The following is a 16838-nucleotide window of genomic DNA, read 5'->3' as shown; positions in this document are numbered from 1 at the left end:
ACTTTGTTATTTTTCTGGTATTAAAATAACTCTCAATGCAAAAATAGCATTGCATGTTATTTAATTATTATTTCAATGATGTTAATGTTCAAATAAATTTAATAATGTAATGTGCTGCAGATAGGGGTGCTTACAGCTTCTACATACTGTGAAAATCTTGCAATGGATTACAAGAACTGTGCATTTTTCTTTTTTAATATGAAGACTGAAGAGGGGGAGAGAGAATCTTAACATTCAGTTTTTCTTATACCATATTTCTGGCTAGAGTATTTTGTACGGTGTACATATTGGAAGTTTATACAAGGACAGTTTATCTATTAATTTAGCTTACAAGGACAGCTTATCTATTAATTTAGCTAGACACAGAAAAGTGTAACACTAAACAGATCTTCTTAGTGCAATGCAGAATAGCTCTAAGGTTTTTATGACCACAGAAGAGAGAGACAAAAACCACAGCTACAGTGTATATAGACAGAGCTATGCACGGAAGATTTCTTACCATAAATTGCACATTGTCAAATCCATTAGCCAGCAAGTGGTTCTCATACTGAGGTAGCCCAATATTTTCCAACCATTGTCCCACTGTCTGGACAGGGCATCGGGGTCCTGTAGGAGGGTGAAGAGGGAGGCGTTTAAGCAAGGAATAACCATCCACGGGATAATAGCGGTAGTCCTGGGCTGAGAGGTGGCATTGCCACATTGTGTTCCTGGAAAAGTTGGTATCAAAGGAGCCCGCCAGCTTGACAGATTAATGTTTTCAGCAAGCAGAAAAGTCAGAAGTAAAACATAGTTTACAGGTCAGTAAAACCGTAAGATCTGATCCCAGCTCTACATTTCTTAGTTATTAATCTTTACTACAGACCAGTACGTCATACAGTAGGGGGGAAGAAAAAAAAAAAAAAAAGCAAAAAAAAAAAAAAAGCATATCAAGCTGTCAGCTAAGCTGTTCTCCGTTATATGTGATTGTTGGAATACTCCACAATGAGCAATGCACTGCCAGCAGCAAGAATTCTTTTTATCAAGTACTCCTACACTCATCAGTATGCAGCTCCATGCCTCTTGCTCCCCCTCGCTCGCTCCCCTTCATTACCCAGCCTAGGCTACACCTCGCATTTTCAATAATAGCCATCAGATAAGGCAGATTTTTTTTTTGTCTGCAAGCTGTAAGCCTGCTGCTGCTGCTCCCTCCTACACACCCATCCAAGCGTCAATCTTGAATGATGAGAGCAGTCAAAACAAATGCAGAAAATAGCAAGATTCAAAAGCAACCTGGAGCATTTAAATTGGAATAGAATCTTCACTGCAGTTATGCTTTACATATCTGTTTGTTGTAGATTTTTACGTTTCACAAGACCATAAGAAATGCAATACATAAACCACAGTCTATGGTAAGGTTTACTGTGCCTTCCCCTTTCTCATTTTAATACAATAAAGGTTGTGGTCTCCATCTCAGCTTTTATAACAGCAAAACCCTTTAATGAATCAGTAATGAATATATTTCACAGTTTCTCTCCTGTAGCACAGCAAAAGACATAAATGGCACAACAATTTTAGTCAAAGTAATTAGATTATCTGCATGACTTCTCCAACCATAAAATATTATAAGACACAAGAAAACCTTCATGCCAACATATAATAATTCATCTTGAAAAGGTTGCCATTTTAAGTGAATAATTGAAAGAATATTTTACTAAATAAAATTTTAAGTTTACATATTTTTCTTATAAAATGTCTGAATGACAGCAGACTTGCATGATTTCTAGAGAGAATGGATATTTTACCCATTATAACTGAAAAAAAAAAAAAAAAAAAAAGAGATAAATTTAAAATTAAAGCAAAGTTCATTATCTGCACAAGAAACCAAATACCTAACAACATTTTCTCCCATCAATATTTCATTTTTGAGACAACGTCTTTCAAGATGGAAGTATTTTACATGTTTCCTCAGGAAGGAATGCTTACTAAATTTTCAATTTTCATAACAGGATAAAAGGACTTAGCAAAAAAAGGCAAAAATTGGTATATTCAGGATACAAGTCTAAGAAGAACCCTGTCCAGAAGAACTTCATTTATTAAACAATTACTTTTTTTCCTATGGTTTTCTTGTCCATTATAATCACAAGAAATTATCATTTCTACGTTTAATTCAAGGCATAAGGAAATTATAGATATATGTCAAGGACTGATATTGAGACTGATGATTCTATGGCAGAAAATATATATATATTCTGTAATATGAAGTCTGCAAGTGACATGCAAAGGCTCTCTGAGGAGTAACAAAACAGACTCTAAACTTTGTTGTATATTTTATATTAACAATATTGTAAGAGATTCAACTCTAGTCTTACTAGTCTTGGACTAAAACTAGATGACCTTTCACTTTGTTATTGCTTCTTGGATTTGTGGAACATCTCGTGCAAACTGAAGTTCATAACAATTTTGCAGTATAATTTCAACTGAGCCATAGAATATCTTTATGAGTTTGGAAAGTTGCCTAAAACAGGTCTGTTGTGAGATCTTCTTACTCATCTGACACATTACTACATAAAACATGAAAGGCTTCCTAAGTCTTTCAAAAAACTACTGAAGGCTTCACAGGTGCTGGTAAATCTGTAAATGCTAAAAGAAACTTAGGAGTTTTCCCAAGTATTTAGTAACAATAGCATATGAATATATGCGATTTAGTACATTTATCGTGAGAATACAGTGTGCACAAATAGAGAAATGTAATTTAAGCAGATTAATTGTTAGTTTATTTTTTTCTCAGAGAAACGGATATTCCAAACTGATAGGATTCTAGGTCTAACTGGAGATACAAGCACATTTGGTCACACCTGCTTGTAAATTTTCCATATTTTATGGATTTTCTTTCCTACTGTGAATCAGTGTCTTTGTACATAAATGGAGCATTAAAAAATGATCTGTGCCCAGTCACTACCAAGGCTGTAAAGAGGAGAATAGGCTATGTTGAGTTGAAATGTAGTGGACTACCCTTGGATAAGGAATTTTGAAAGGCTGGTTGAGCTTTTCACAAAATTATTTTAAACAAGATGAGAACTAAATTCTTCCTGAATTTTTGTTAGTTGACTAAGAAATCATAATTTTCTTTGAAAAGGATTCTCAGCTTTGCTTTTCCCTTTCCCCCATAAGCAGAAAAACTGATATCAGAATGAGAGCTGATGAAGAATAATCTCAGTCTTTGAAAGCATTATGCATGATTGTAACCTGCATTTTTCAAACACACATAGGCACAAATGTCTCTGCATCTTGTGTCCCCCACCAACAAAAATGTTCTGCCCACAAATAAGGCACAGTCAGCAATCAATATACCAGTTTTGTGGTCCAACTGCTTCTTCTTTACCTCACAATAAGCAGCATGGAAGTTATGCTTCCAGTGCTGAGAAGTGCTTGGCTCAATGCCTAGCAACAGTGTAGGCAAAATTCAGGTTTTTAGTGGCTCCCCAGACACATGTCCTCATCTAGCTGTTGGTACTGCATTTAGCTAACTTCATGGCCCCAGCACTGGATGATTATACCACTGTTGGTTGCACTGAGCACTCTCCTCCAACTCTGTCCCCTGACAGCGTTACAACATGTCTGAGCCCATCAACACAACATAAGGTTGCTCAGCAAGGGGAAAGAAAATCAGGAGAAACACAGCCAACTTGCTGCCTTGGTCCCCTCCCTGACTATAGTCTCATTGATCGAGTATCTTGCCAAAGGTAAGGCAAAGGGAAAGGAAGGGACAGGGTAGGGTCCGGAGTGCAGGGATTAGAGTTAAGCCTTTCATTTATGGAACTTGGAGCTCTTTATATGTCCTTTTTCTTTGCCAGTCCAGGAGATTTATCTTAGGTGGGCTGCTTGGACATTTTTTGTACGCCAATGGAAGTAGAACCTGGAGCAAGTGCTACTGCTCTGAAACTAGAAGGCTATCTCTTCGTTTTGCTTGTCTATGATTCAGTGGCAGCCCCAAGGTTCTGCCGTAGGCACTGTCTGCCTTGCCTATAACTAAAGCTGGTCCTGATATTGAAAAATGTCAGGCAGACTGTATGAGATAGTCTCACTTGCAACACACTGACATATAACGGAGCTTTTCTAGTACATCAAAGAACACAAATCCCATTATAATCCTTCTATGATACCACAATCAAAAAAAGATGTACCTATTCCTGCACAATAAAACTGATGCATAAGTCTCTTACAGGGAATGCAATACTTGGTTCTCTCTTCTCCAAGGCAATAGAAGAAGCACATTGAAGAGATGTCTGCAAGAAAAATGCCATCTGGCATTCTATATGATAATTTCTACAAGACGTCTCATTCCCAGTGAGACTCAGAATATCTTTATTGTGCGGTTTGGAATTCACCGAATCTGTGATATCAGAGAGCACATGATTTCAAACGTTGCAAGGCAGATTTGCTCTCAGTGCAGAGGAATTTAAGCTCTCCTCTATTTTATTGCCTGTGCTGTTAACAATCTGGATGTTTCTTCTTTGATTTTTTTTTTTTTTTTTTTTTTTTTTTTTTTTTTTTTTGAGTGAGGAAAAGACAGAAATGCAATGAGTATTTGTAGATGAGGTGTTCTTCCAATCTTCATGAGTAGACTATTATAAACCATTTTCTTAGGCAGATTGATACATGTGGAACATTGCTAAACACTTCTGGTGTTAAGGAATGAAAAACTTGAGAATCTTAGTAACTACTGAGCAAGAAATTTCTGAGTGGAAACTATACCACCATATGAAAGGATGAACCTTTTAAGGAAGCTGACAGACTAGCAAAGCTGAAGAAACTGATGCTAGACTAAGTACTGTAAACTTTTTTTTTTTTTAATTTGAGCCTTCAGCCTGTTCAACACTAAACAGGATATAATTTTCCTCTTTGTATTCATGATTTCAGCTGGATAGAAAAGTTATCTCTTGACACTGACACAGAACTTGTGCTACAGCTCAGTTAGCATGATTGGGCGTTCTTATGAACAAACTAATCCAATGTCATGTGTTCCTGGAGGTGAGATAAGAATAGCTAGCAACAGGATGTTGTATGAGAAAAACTATGCTTAACATCCAGCAGACCAATATAATTAAAGTAAGTTTCTTTCGGAAGAAGTATAGTTGGTTCCAAGAAGTAGATGCAAGGTTCTGCTTTATCTTATGCATTTAAGTTATATTATTAGGCTACTCAGAATGCTTAGATTTTTAAATTGCCTTTTTTGTAAAACTCTAAAAAGCTGGATGCCTTACACAGAAATCTGTAACTTCTCTCAGCAACCTAACTCTTTGGAGGATGATTCTACTCTGGATCATCATGTCTGGTGATGCTGAATATTTTCCTGAAAGTATTTTTAGAGACATTTGGAATGGCATATAGAGAAAAGAAACAAAATCAATAGAAACAGCTTGAATTTAAATAACACTATCCAGTGTCTATAATCTAAAGGTTACATTCCATTGCTTATGGGTGGCTTGGAATGCACAAAAATAATTCTCAGGCCACATCTAAAGCAAGGTAATGTAGCAACCTCCATCGGCTAGGAAAATCACCCTCACAGTTCTTTTCTGATCTTTACACCAATATTTATTACAACTCTATATTACCTCTATGCAAGTAGAATAACTGTATCTATAATAACAATTACTCCATAGTCAGCAAAGACAATTCATTTTACTTGGCAGATGACTTGGTAACAGTGAACCAAGACTTTGTGAACTCTGTTGGCCATTCTGCAAGTTTGTATTTCTGACTCCTGATGTATTATTTACCCAGGAACAGCTCAAAGTACTCCACTCCATCATGAAACATGTATTTATTACAGACGCTTCAAAGTCAGGATATTTTTCATGTTCAGTTGATAGCTTTGATGATTTCAATCTTGTTTCCTTCAGAACTCATCTTGTTCAATGAATGAGGGATAAAGATCTGTTTTCTAGAGCACAGCCAGAAGGGAACCTTGTTCTGTTCAAGATTGTTATTACTATGAGACTGAGCAGTACAGTAACATATATCACCAGACAGCAAGATTGTTTGAGGTACAGTTAATCTTTCTAGATTCTGATTTTGTATTTTAAATGCAGACATTCAGGGGCGGGTAATTGTTTTCTAAAGACCACAGGAAAATCAAACAATATGACACAGCACTGTAATAGCCATTGGTTTAGTCAGATTTCTATTCTTGGCCTACAGTACAGAAATGTAAGATGCAGCCTACTGAAATGCAAGAATTAGAGAAGAACAGATGGATGTTTCACTGTGAGACCACAGGATCAACTGCCTTGGATCATACCAGAGCTTTACCTAGCTTCAGCCCTTCACCATCTTCATTCACAGTGGATTAGCATATAATAATCTTATAATATCTAAACATCTAATAATACTATATTAGATGCCTACAGAAGAGCACAAGAAGAAAATGTACATGCAATGAACCTTTTTTATAATTTTCCCATTTTCCAGAAATTCACAGCTCAATGCTTTCCTGCAGGAGAAATAGTATCTTAATGCTTAATAGTCCTTCATGGATTTTTCTGCCAGTCTGGTGGCTGTCGAAATAGGCTGGAAGAAAGAGGGTTACAAGGAGGGATGGAATCATCCTTCATCCTCCCTCTGTAAGTGTTCCACAGGGAATGAAGAAAATGGAGCGAATGGCTTGCTGCATTTTGGATGCCACCCCTACAGTAATAAGCTACTGTAACCTTGCATTGCACTTAGGAAAGATACAGTTAAGATGCAATTAGAATTTAGCTATTTTTTTACACCTTTTCATGAGCACTGAAGCAGCTCCCACTGCTGGAGGCAGTGTTGAGCAGGTGACATGAATCCAAATCTCAGTGGATAATCATTATACTAAGAAATTATTCTATCTAATATAAATTCCTTGGGTAGGACAAAGAGCTTTCAGTTGCCTGTCATTTTTTAGAGGAATCGTATTCACATCCAAGGGGAAAATGTTTTCATCCTTATTCTGGCTTCAATGAAAGTTAATGACATTTTCTGAAAAAGGAGATAGTTTCTTAGAGTAATTTCTGTGCTTGCCTTGGGTACTTTTACAGGATAATAGTAACACTACACTCACTACTTATGAGCAGTCATTTTTACTGTTTTCATCTAGCAAGAAGAAAAGACTTTACAATTTACATGACACCATGACCACTCAAAATATTTTATTTAATTCAGTTAAGATGTTTGATTAGTGTTAAAAACTAGTATACTAAGTATATATATATGTACTGGGTATATATGTATATAGATATATACTATATAGTCTTGGGAAAAAAAAAAAAAAAAAAACAAAAAAAAAAACTATGCAAGCATACCCTTTATGATATAATTCCAGGCACCATGAAAACAAATTTATGTAATTTCAAATTTGAGTACATCTTTATTCAGTTCTGTGCTACTGGACTAGCAAACAAGCAGCACTGGGTAACAAAGAAATAGTTGAAGAAACTGGTCAAAAAAGGTTTGAAAGAACACTCACTGCAAACAAATACATCAGGAAGTTAAATACAGCTATTTAATGAATGGCAATCATAATTTCACAGGTTTGGTAACTGCTGCAAGGTCTTGTGGAGAGCTGTGGAAATGAGATGCTTGTACTGAAACTGCAGTATATCACTGTATTCAGATTATTAATCTTGAAAGTATGTATGATGGAAGGCAAAGGATTTCTCCTGGGGCTGTTTTACAGATCAGATACAACCTGAGACACTGTGGCACTTTGTTTTATTTGTATTCTTTTGCCTGGTTGGGATCAGAGGCTCTCTTGCCCCTACTGCACCAGATTTTACAGTGATGTCCTTTGAACAGCTTGATCAGGTGAATTCCCTTCTCTCCTTCCTGTTCTTTCTAGCTTTATTTATAATTCCTTTTCTACACTCCCTATTTATCTCACTTTTACTTATTCTCCTTGTAGGTTATGATCACTTGCTCTTTTGTCATCTGCGGCAACAACAATTGGTTGTTCTGTTTCACATATGCCTCTTCCCTTTTACTTACTTTTTTCTCCCACTTCCCATTTCAAAACTTTTAAAATAAGAAAAAAAATGTCAAATTTAAAAGAAAATTACTTATCTGACATTAAATTGCCCCCTGAAATTTGTCAAGAATGGGATTGAGGTATTTAAGGTAATTAACTTCAACATTTCTATAAATTAAATGCAGGACAATACCTGCTACGTGAATTAGCTCTCCAGTTCTAAACAGCAACTAATTACAAATATGATACTCTAAATCTGTACTGGAAAAAATATCTTTAACTAGGAGAAAAGGTACCTTGAAGCTCTTTACTAAAAATCAGCACTGAACTACCCCTCACTATTTCTTTCCTAGAACATTCAAAATCTCAGAATATAATATATAAATCACACAACTTTCCACATTTCACTTATATGGTAAGACAAAATTATAGTAATGAATAAAAGCTGCAAGTGTCAGAGTCACGAGGGTACCAATGGAACATGCTATCCATGCCCAGCATCTCCTCATGCCTCCTTCCACCCTGTCCCTGACACAGGACTACATTTTAGCTCCCCTTGGTGCCACCAGTCCCTGCCCCAGCTGCAGCAGTGCCAGGCTCAAGCCCTTTCTCTGGTCTTACCAATTGGATGCATGCTGGACCTACACTGTGGGTAGCTTTTCTCTTGGATGGACATCTCAGACATATAGTGGCTTTTTTCCAGTCCTCTCTTCAGCCCTGCCTCCTGCATGGGTGATGAACCCGTGTTACAGCCTTGTGTCCATTTCTGTCTCTGAGTCAATCTCCTTTTACTCCTGGCTAGGTTCCCTAGATGGACCCTGGACTAAAATCCTCTGTCAGGGGGCCTCTCTAGGGTGGTCAATGGATCATGTCAGCAGTACCTGGCTCTGCCCATTGGGTACAGACCCCGTGGGACTCTGCCCTTTGGGTGAGGGCACAGCTCACAGCCATCAGGTGACGACTGGACCTATTTGCTCCCTGGCAGAAAGTCAGGTTCTCAAAAGGAACCTGTTTCATTACATAAATACTCTAAAAACACCTTCTATAATATTTACTCCCTGCTACCACAGGCTCTGCAACACCAAAAGCAAACTGCAGCATCTTTCAATGAATAATAAAGAGCTTACTTGAGTGGGTGGCATGCTGGCACAGCTCTGGCAACTCACTGGACTCTTTGCATATGGATGAGGTTATATAAACCCCACTCATCCTGTCCCTGAGCTCCCCCGTGTCGACTGCTCAACTCTCGAGTTTCCACCCCTCCAGTACGAACTCTGAACTGGTCTCCCCTCCCCACAAATGGAGTCTACAATCCTGTGTCCCGTGTTAAGGCCTACAGAGTGCAAAACACCTCTCGTGGCATCATACCAACTCCTGCATGGCTTTTTGTTTCAGAAACTGGTGTGATAGAAATGCAATTTTCCTGACAAGTTTAATAAACTCCACTCAAAGCATCATTCCTTCCATTGCTCCTTTGTCCAGCCTAATGGATCTCAGCAAGAGCTCAAGTGGTCCTACAGGTACAGGAAAGAGACTAATGTTTTGTAACAGGTTAATGATTGTTTCCTACTACAAATGAGATCAAAACTAGAGCTGCTTTGATAAACAAAACCAACACCTACACTTCCACTCTTAACTTCTGATCTAGAGCTGTTTAACCCCATTCCTTTCTATTCATTATTTGAGAAGTTTCATGATGGATTTTGGCTTGCATAAGTTTGAGAAGAATGGCTGGTGTCTATATAATTCCATATTCATATGCAAATAGGAGGATTTGTGAACTGACAAGATAATTTATTCTAAAGAATTGTGCTCTACAAAACACTTCAGACAGTTTAACAGAAAACAGAAGTAGCACTAAGCAACAAAGATGGTCAGTTACATCTAATAAATGGCCAAATTTCAGAGTTCATGATAAATACTTATCTAAACTCACATATTTGTGAAATCATGAAACAAGAATATTAAGAAACAGATACCAGAAAAATTCACAACTCTACGTTAAATTCCATTATTAGTATTCCATGTAAATTCATACTAGCAATCAATAATTTAATCTCATCCATCTCAGGTTTTTAATAATTCAATAACCTAAAATAAAGAACCAAAGGAAGCAGTGGATGAAAGTATAAAAACAGTTTTAGGAAGTTCCTGGTATCATAAGATATAAAGTAGAGGTGGTAACTGGTAAATAGTAAAAAATTTTTTAAACATTTCAAGGCATTCAGGTACAATATTTACCTGATATAGGGCAATTAAACAAGAAAATACTGATTCTAGATAATAACTGAGTTATTATCATCAACTCTGATTAACAGTCTAGGCTAGAGACCAAATTAATATACATTCTAGTTAGTTCAATATTCTAAATAACTTGTTTTCTGTAGGTAGAACTTAAATTAAAATAAATGATATGTGCTATAAATTCTATAATAAGCCAAAGATTCTTAAAAAGCATGTGATGTTCTTGTGATTACTAGAAATGTGAGCTTACAAATATACATATATATTTAAATCTAAAGACTACTAGATTAAGAAGAAAACATGAGTGAATCAATTGAATTTTCAAGAAACTGTTGTTAATTCAATTTTAGAAGACTTCGATCTCTGTGTAACTTCTGAAAGTTAAACATTATTTGTAAGAGTAATGCACTTATCACCACAAACAAAAGATACTGAAAAAAGTCGTAGTGCTTTATGCTTAATGATCACTTTATGGCTTCATACACTCTCTTTCAGAAGTTAGGAATATTTTGCCCTCTTTAAATTGTTTCCTGGCCACAGGCTGTGAAAGCCTCATTTTTCATCAGATACTTTTAACTCCACTGAGGTGCTAATTCTTATTCTGCATACATTTTTAACCTGGTATTGAACTTGATTCTGCTTTACAGAATAAGTGCTGTTCAATTTGGTGACATCCATTAAACTAAATATTAATATACGTGGGTGAAAATTATTACACAGTTACAAGGTTCAGATTAAACTGAAAGGAAGAAGCCAAATCTAAGCAAATGTATTCTAAAACTCTCAAGCAATCTGACCATTCTTTTGATGTCATTTATCATGGCTTGAAAAATACCCTCTTAATTTCTGCAATGGCAGTAGGATGATTATGAGATCATTATAGAATGAGGGCACCATTCTCTGGTAACATTAGGCACACCAACAAACACTTGGCATTAGCTTTGTGAAACCCAGCCAAACTGTCCTTGTAAAGCTGGCACCAGTTATTAGTACTCCAGTGGTTCAGTGGCGAAACAGGCAGGACCTCAGTCCTACTGGAAATAACTTTGAAATATGTTTTAATCAGTTTTGTTTTCAAGTCCTGAAGTTTGCAATCTACATTCATTATCTTTTTTCTCCTATCTAGACGGGCACAGCTTAACCCTGTGCTGCATGAACATGCAGAACATTCATCTCAGTGACTTCATAGATAGGCCTGACCAAGCAGAGAACTGAACAGGACAAGTAGATTCCAGCATTAACATCATCATCCTCAAAAATGTTTTCAAATACACTTAAAGAGTTAGGGACCCATTTACTACCAATACCAGAAGGTTATGTGAGTAATATTATGTTTAGGTGACTTTCACAAAGAATTTATCTGAGTTCTGACAAATTTTTTTTTGTATCAGTGCAATTTTGAAAGGCTGAGCTGTACACAGGTATATTCAGACTCTTTTAAAGTGAGAGTAACTTTTACTAATTTAATTTGATCTTCTGTATAATACCTTATACAGGTCTACATAGCATTGTCCCCAGACATGCTTAAACATCGTACTGCTTCACATTCCATTTTACTATTAGCTGTAAATATTTCTGAGCTTCACACAAATGGAAGTCAATGAAAATCTGATTTTCTGTGTTTTATATTCTGTGTATTCACACCACTCTGCACTCTGTTTTGAAACAAATGTTATGAGAGTATATTAATATGGTATAGATGTTCCTCATGACATATTTACTTATTAACATGCATGCCTTCTTTATAACTCAGTATCTCTCCTTCTAAAGGAAATTATTTAATGTGAGAATATTTTAAAAATATTGAAACAAGGCTTTAATAACAGTTAAACATACTCTATTTGTATTTTCCTAGATATGAGTAGTATATTCAAACTTCACATAATTTTTTCAAGTCTGTGGTCTTACAGACTTCTACCCACATGTAACAGTAGAATGGAAGTATCAGATTTCAGGTTAACATCAAATAAAAGAGGTGGTAGGAATTTGGTATGAATTACCCCTCTTTCTGTCTTTCTACAAAACTTTTTTTTAAAGTATCTTTAGGTCTGATAAACATTTTACTATATGCTGTCCAAGAAAGAACACATCTCTAGCATTAATTCTGTGAGGAAAAAAATATAGTTTGGTTACTCAGAAATAGCAGTACAACTGACCAGATTATCAAGATTCAAATTTTTTCCGAAGTAGAAAATATCAGTACCAGAATGGGTCTGAATCTCCTATGCTAATTCACTAAAAGATTACATATGATGGTGGGAAATACCACTGAAAAGTCTTAGTATATTAAACCAATAAAAATAGCATATTAATCCTCCAAGCAATAGAGAGTCTGTAGAAGTTTCCTTTGCTCAAACAATCCTATTGTGGAGTAACTAAATTTAGTGTGACACGAGCTGATGGTCACAAGCAGACCACCACCAAAATTTACAAGAATTAGGCTATAAATTTACTCACTGATGAATGTCAACATTTATGATATATTACAGTTCAATTTTCTTAAGTTTCTCTGTTTGCTGTCAATCCTAGAAGACGTATGCCAGAAATAACCAGTTCAAATCTGTGAATATAATTCACACTGAATTGCTTTGCAAGCAGTTTTCGAAAAAGAAGCTTAATATTGAACAAAAGTCCATGGACAGAGATAAAAGGTATATGTTGATAGTGTCTTAGAGTGAAAATGTAGAAAGAAAATGTATGAGGGTTAGAGCCTACATAGGTAAATATGGTCTGATGACTAGATTTTACTGTATTTTCAGTTTGGCCTGTGTCTTAATTTGAAGTAGGCTGTTTCAAACACAACTCTGATTAATTGGCGTATGAAGAGCATATAACTCAATATCACAATTATGACACTACAGGGTAAGATTGCCAATACAATGGGAATACATAAATAACAGAAAATAAAAGAAATACTTAAAGATTTTCACATCTAATTCCCATTTTGCATGTATTATAAAACATAGCTAAAAGCTCTACAATTATCCTGCAGTTTGCCCAGTCCCTGTAAAGTTTGTTTCAGGATTCAGTGGATCATTGAAATAGAAGCATCTTTATCTCTTGTTTAGGCTTTTACGATGTTAAAGTCAACAAGACATCAACCCAATTATTTGTGATTTCTCCTGTAGAATTTATATAATCTTTAGATAAGTTCAGTGGCAAGCAATGCATTATGACTATTATGTTTTCTGCAAAGGAATGCCTCAAATATTTCTTCTACATATTTTGCAGCTATATGGATTCTGTTCTCTACCGTTTTATAATCCAGATGATTACATACACTTAAATTACCAATTTGAATAATTTAAAAAGGAGAGATCTGTAAAAGAAATCTGAAGATGGATATGAATAAAGCATTACTAGAAATGCATGATTGAAAACACTAGAAGAAGCAGTGCTATAAAGGGTTAAAGGAATGATCTGTATCGATAACCAAGGACACAGCTGACAGTGGTAAAACACTAAGAAATATGTTCCTGTCAAGACAAGGAGTGTGTTCTGACAAAACAACAGCACAAATGATTTATTAGCAAGAGACCCAACACTGCACAGTAGGAGAGCAACAATAGCACAGCACATTGCATGGGAGATTCACCTTCCTGTCATTCCCAAAGGAAGATAGACTCTATCCCTTAACTCTCAGATAAGAAAGCAAAAACGATGACCACTACTGAAGTAAAGGAAATTTTGGATCTAAAGGACCAGGCCATAGAAACTGTTGATTCCTAAAGATTAACCAAAAAACTAGTTTGCTACTTCTAATCAAAAGGAATCCAACAGGTACAATGAGAACACAATGGTCAGACTTCTATACCACATACACATGACATAGACAGGCAACTTGGCCACACATACACACAAACCTTGGTGCTTTTGGGTATCAAGCATGACAGTCTCATAAGAGAAGGGAAGTGACTGAAAACAGTTTTGTCTGAAACAAGAATCACCTTCACCTTCCATAACATTTCATATTGACTTCAGTTAGATGAATTAGCCCCAACACTTCTGCCATTGCAGCTTAAAATTCTATGTTCACTTTGCTGTTGTTAATAAAATCCAAGGAAGTGTAAAGTCAAACTCAAATGTGTCACTCAGTTCCCTACAGTGTAGTCCTAAAACTCACAGTAAAGACTTGCAGTTTAAAAATTACAGACTTCATATGCATTTCCTCCTGAGGAGGCATCAAACAGTTTGGGAGCAGAGACCATCTCCTGGAGCTGTCTCCTTTCATTGGATCCCTCTTCTACCAGCTACAGAGTCAGGTTCCCTCTGCTGTTTCTTTTATTTTCCTCTTTATGCTGCTATAGATATTTCAGGCTTTTTGCATAGCATATCAGCTTCAATGGAAAGGTGGGAGTTGGGAGGCAAGTGAGGTTATCCTTATTCTATAGGCTGGTTGTTGTGGTTGGCTATTGCAAAATTAGAGCTGTGCATTGAAAACTGTCAGCTTAAGAGGTGTCCCACTTTGTGAGAGGGTGCATGGCTCATTTTATTTAAATTTATGAATTAAATCCACTTTATCAAAGTGCTTAGTTTAACCACATTGAAATTTAAAAAGGGGAAGTTGCTGCTGCAAAATGGACACTAAATTACAACTAAAGTATGCACTTTCAAGTATTTAACTTACCACTGAGAAAACTGCCTTATGCCAACATGCCTACACATATCTAATTAAAATTCTGCCTTAATTAAGTACTTATATTTTATCTGTTTTCTGCCCTTGGAGGAGGGAGGATATTAACAGCTTTGGAGGAAGACCACTTTGCCAAAACTGCAACCATATGGCAGCAAACAGAAAAGAGCCTGCATAACAAGGCTTCATTTGTTAAAAGAAAGTTTGATTTCTTCTGAGTGAAATTTCACGGGCAGAACCACACTAGGGAAGATGAAGGCTTCAGGTCTGAGTAGTGGCAGTGGAACAGATGGCAGAAAGAGAGGTAATTGAGCATGTTGCTTCCAGCAGTCAAAGGTCTGCACAATTTCAATTACAAGTTAAGGCTGTACAGAGCACAACATGAACTCACTTCTCTCATTCAGCTTTTTGGGTTGTGGCCCCACCTGATTCCATCTTTTCCTAGTCTGTTAAAGTCATGTCTGCTTTGCTTCCCCATTCTTTGTGCTCAAACTCATGTCCCTCACAAGTCTGAAGAGTAAAACTTCTTGCCATTTTCTCCATACTGAGAAGGAAAAGTCATCGATAGCTACAGCCTTGGTAACAGAGTAAGCAAAATACATAAAGAAAATATAATATAATATAATATAATATAATATAATATAATATAATATAATATAATATAATATAATATAATTGTCATAATTGTATGACAACAGCCTACAACTTTCAACCTCATCTGAAAGATCAGAGAAAATACATTAGAATATGTATTCTAATACAATTTTCCATGACCTACTGTAAATCACTGGCACCGAGTATGTACTACATGACACAGAAATGTGAGTATTGTGGGTGCATCCAGAAACAATAAAGCCTTGTTTGTGGAAAAACTTAGGAGCTGTGGGGTTTATTCTGAATACAGCACAACTGCAGTTCTGCTTCAAATGTGATATGGTTCGTGTTGGAGTCCTCAGGAATAGCTGTCAGTGTTCCAGAGTCCTTCTGTTTTCCAAATAGCAACCCAACACATGTTTTTTTCTGAAGTTGTAGACATGATAATGCATACTGCTGAAGTAAGTATTACAGAATATTTGTTAGCTTCCTTGAGAGTGATTTTTTTTTTTTTTTTATATGGTATAATTCTGTTACATACACCAGTAACAAACAGCATTAAACTTTGAAAGGCACTCAGGTAACCTCAGTGAGCAAAGCTGGAAGCCTTGATATTGATATTTTACTGTTTCACAAAAGGGCAACTAATAAACTTCATCAAATAAATTTGCAAAATGTAATAGTAAATCTTTTTTTAACATTAAGAAAAATTCTTGCCAGTATATTACATTCCAAACCAAGAGTACACATTAAGAAACTGACAAAAATTCAGTAATCTGTACCCTGTATGTCCCTAGATGGAACAATGAGGGCACTTGAGGATAGGTACATGTTCAGCTGACCAAAGAAATCCCAACTACAGCACACCTGCATGCACACAGTAAATATCTAGTGTATTTATGGATAGCATCCAAAAAAGAATTCATGATTAGCAGAATTATAAAATTGCATGTCATCCTCTGTGTGCTAGGACATATTTGACAGAAGTGGTTGTCTCAAAAGCCCAGCACAGTCCTAAATTGATTGCAGGTTATTTTGATATGGAATGACCTTCAACAATAATTTTCCTTGGCATTATTTTAATTGCTCTGACTCGAAAAAATTGTTGCTTTGATCATGATGATGGTATGACATCCGTAACCTACATTTAAAAAAAATAAATCTGTGAAGTGTATTATTTCTTGATTACTCCCTTTCAAGTGACTTTTAAATGTAAGTAACCTCTGAATCACACACCTCTGAACACGGGGCTCCAACACAGAAATACCAAGCGTGCCTTGGAAGACTTTTTTATTGTAGATAAATTGTTCATAATTAGGCAAAGAAATACCAAATTGAAGTGTTTCTTCTTTTTACTGGAGAGGTACAGATGGCTGATATTTAAACATATTA

At 36.0% G+C, this 16838-nt stretch overlaps 1 protein-coding gene across 4 annotated transcripts in view; it reads right to left on the bottom strand.

Moving 5' to 3' along the window:
* Positions 1 to 16838, bottom strand: part of ANKS1B (ankyrin repeat and sterile alpha motif domain containing 1B) — a 414385-nt gene that overhangs the window by 190558 nt on the left and 206989 nt on the right. For all 4 annotated transcript variants that reach the window (XM_071764199.1, XM_071764208.1, XM_071764216.1 and 1 more), the window contains exon 15: positions 500 to 606. In XM_071764199.1, the coding sequence (XP_071620300.1) occupies positions 500 to 606 (107 nt within the window). The remainder of the gene's footprint in view (positions 1 to 499; positions 607 to 16838) is intronic.

The sequence above is a fragment of the Heliangelus exortis genome, chromosome 1 (genome assembly GCF_036169615.1).
Source record: "Heliangelus exortis chromosome 1, bHelExo1.hap1, whole genome shotgun sequence".
Classification (NCBI taxonomy): Eukaryota; Metazoa; Chordata; class Aves; order Apodiformes; family Trochilidae; genus Heliangelus; species Heliangelus exortis.
This window is presented reverse-complemented; position numbering and strand designations above follow the sequence as displayed.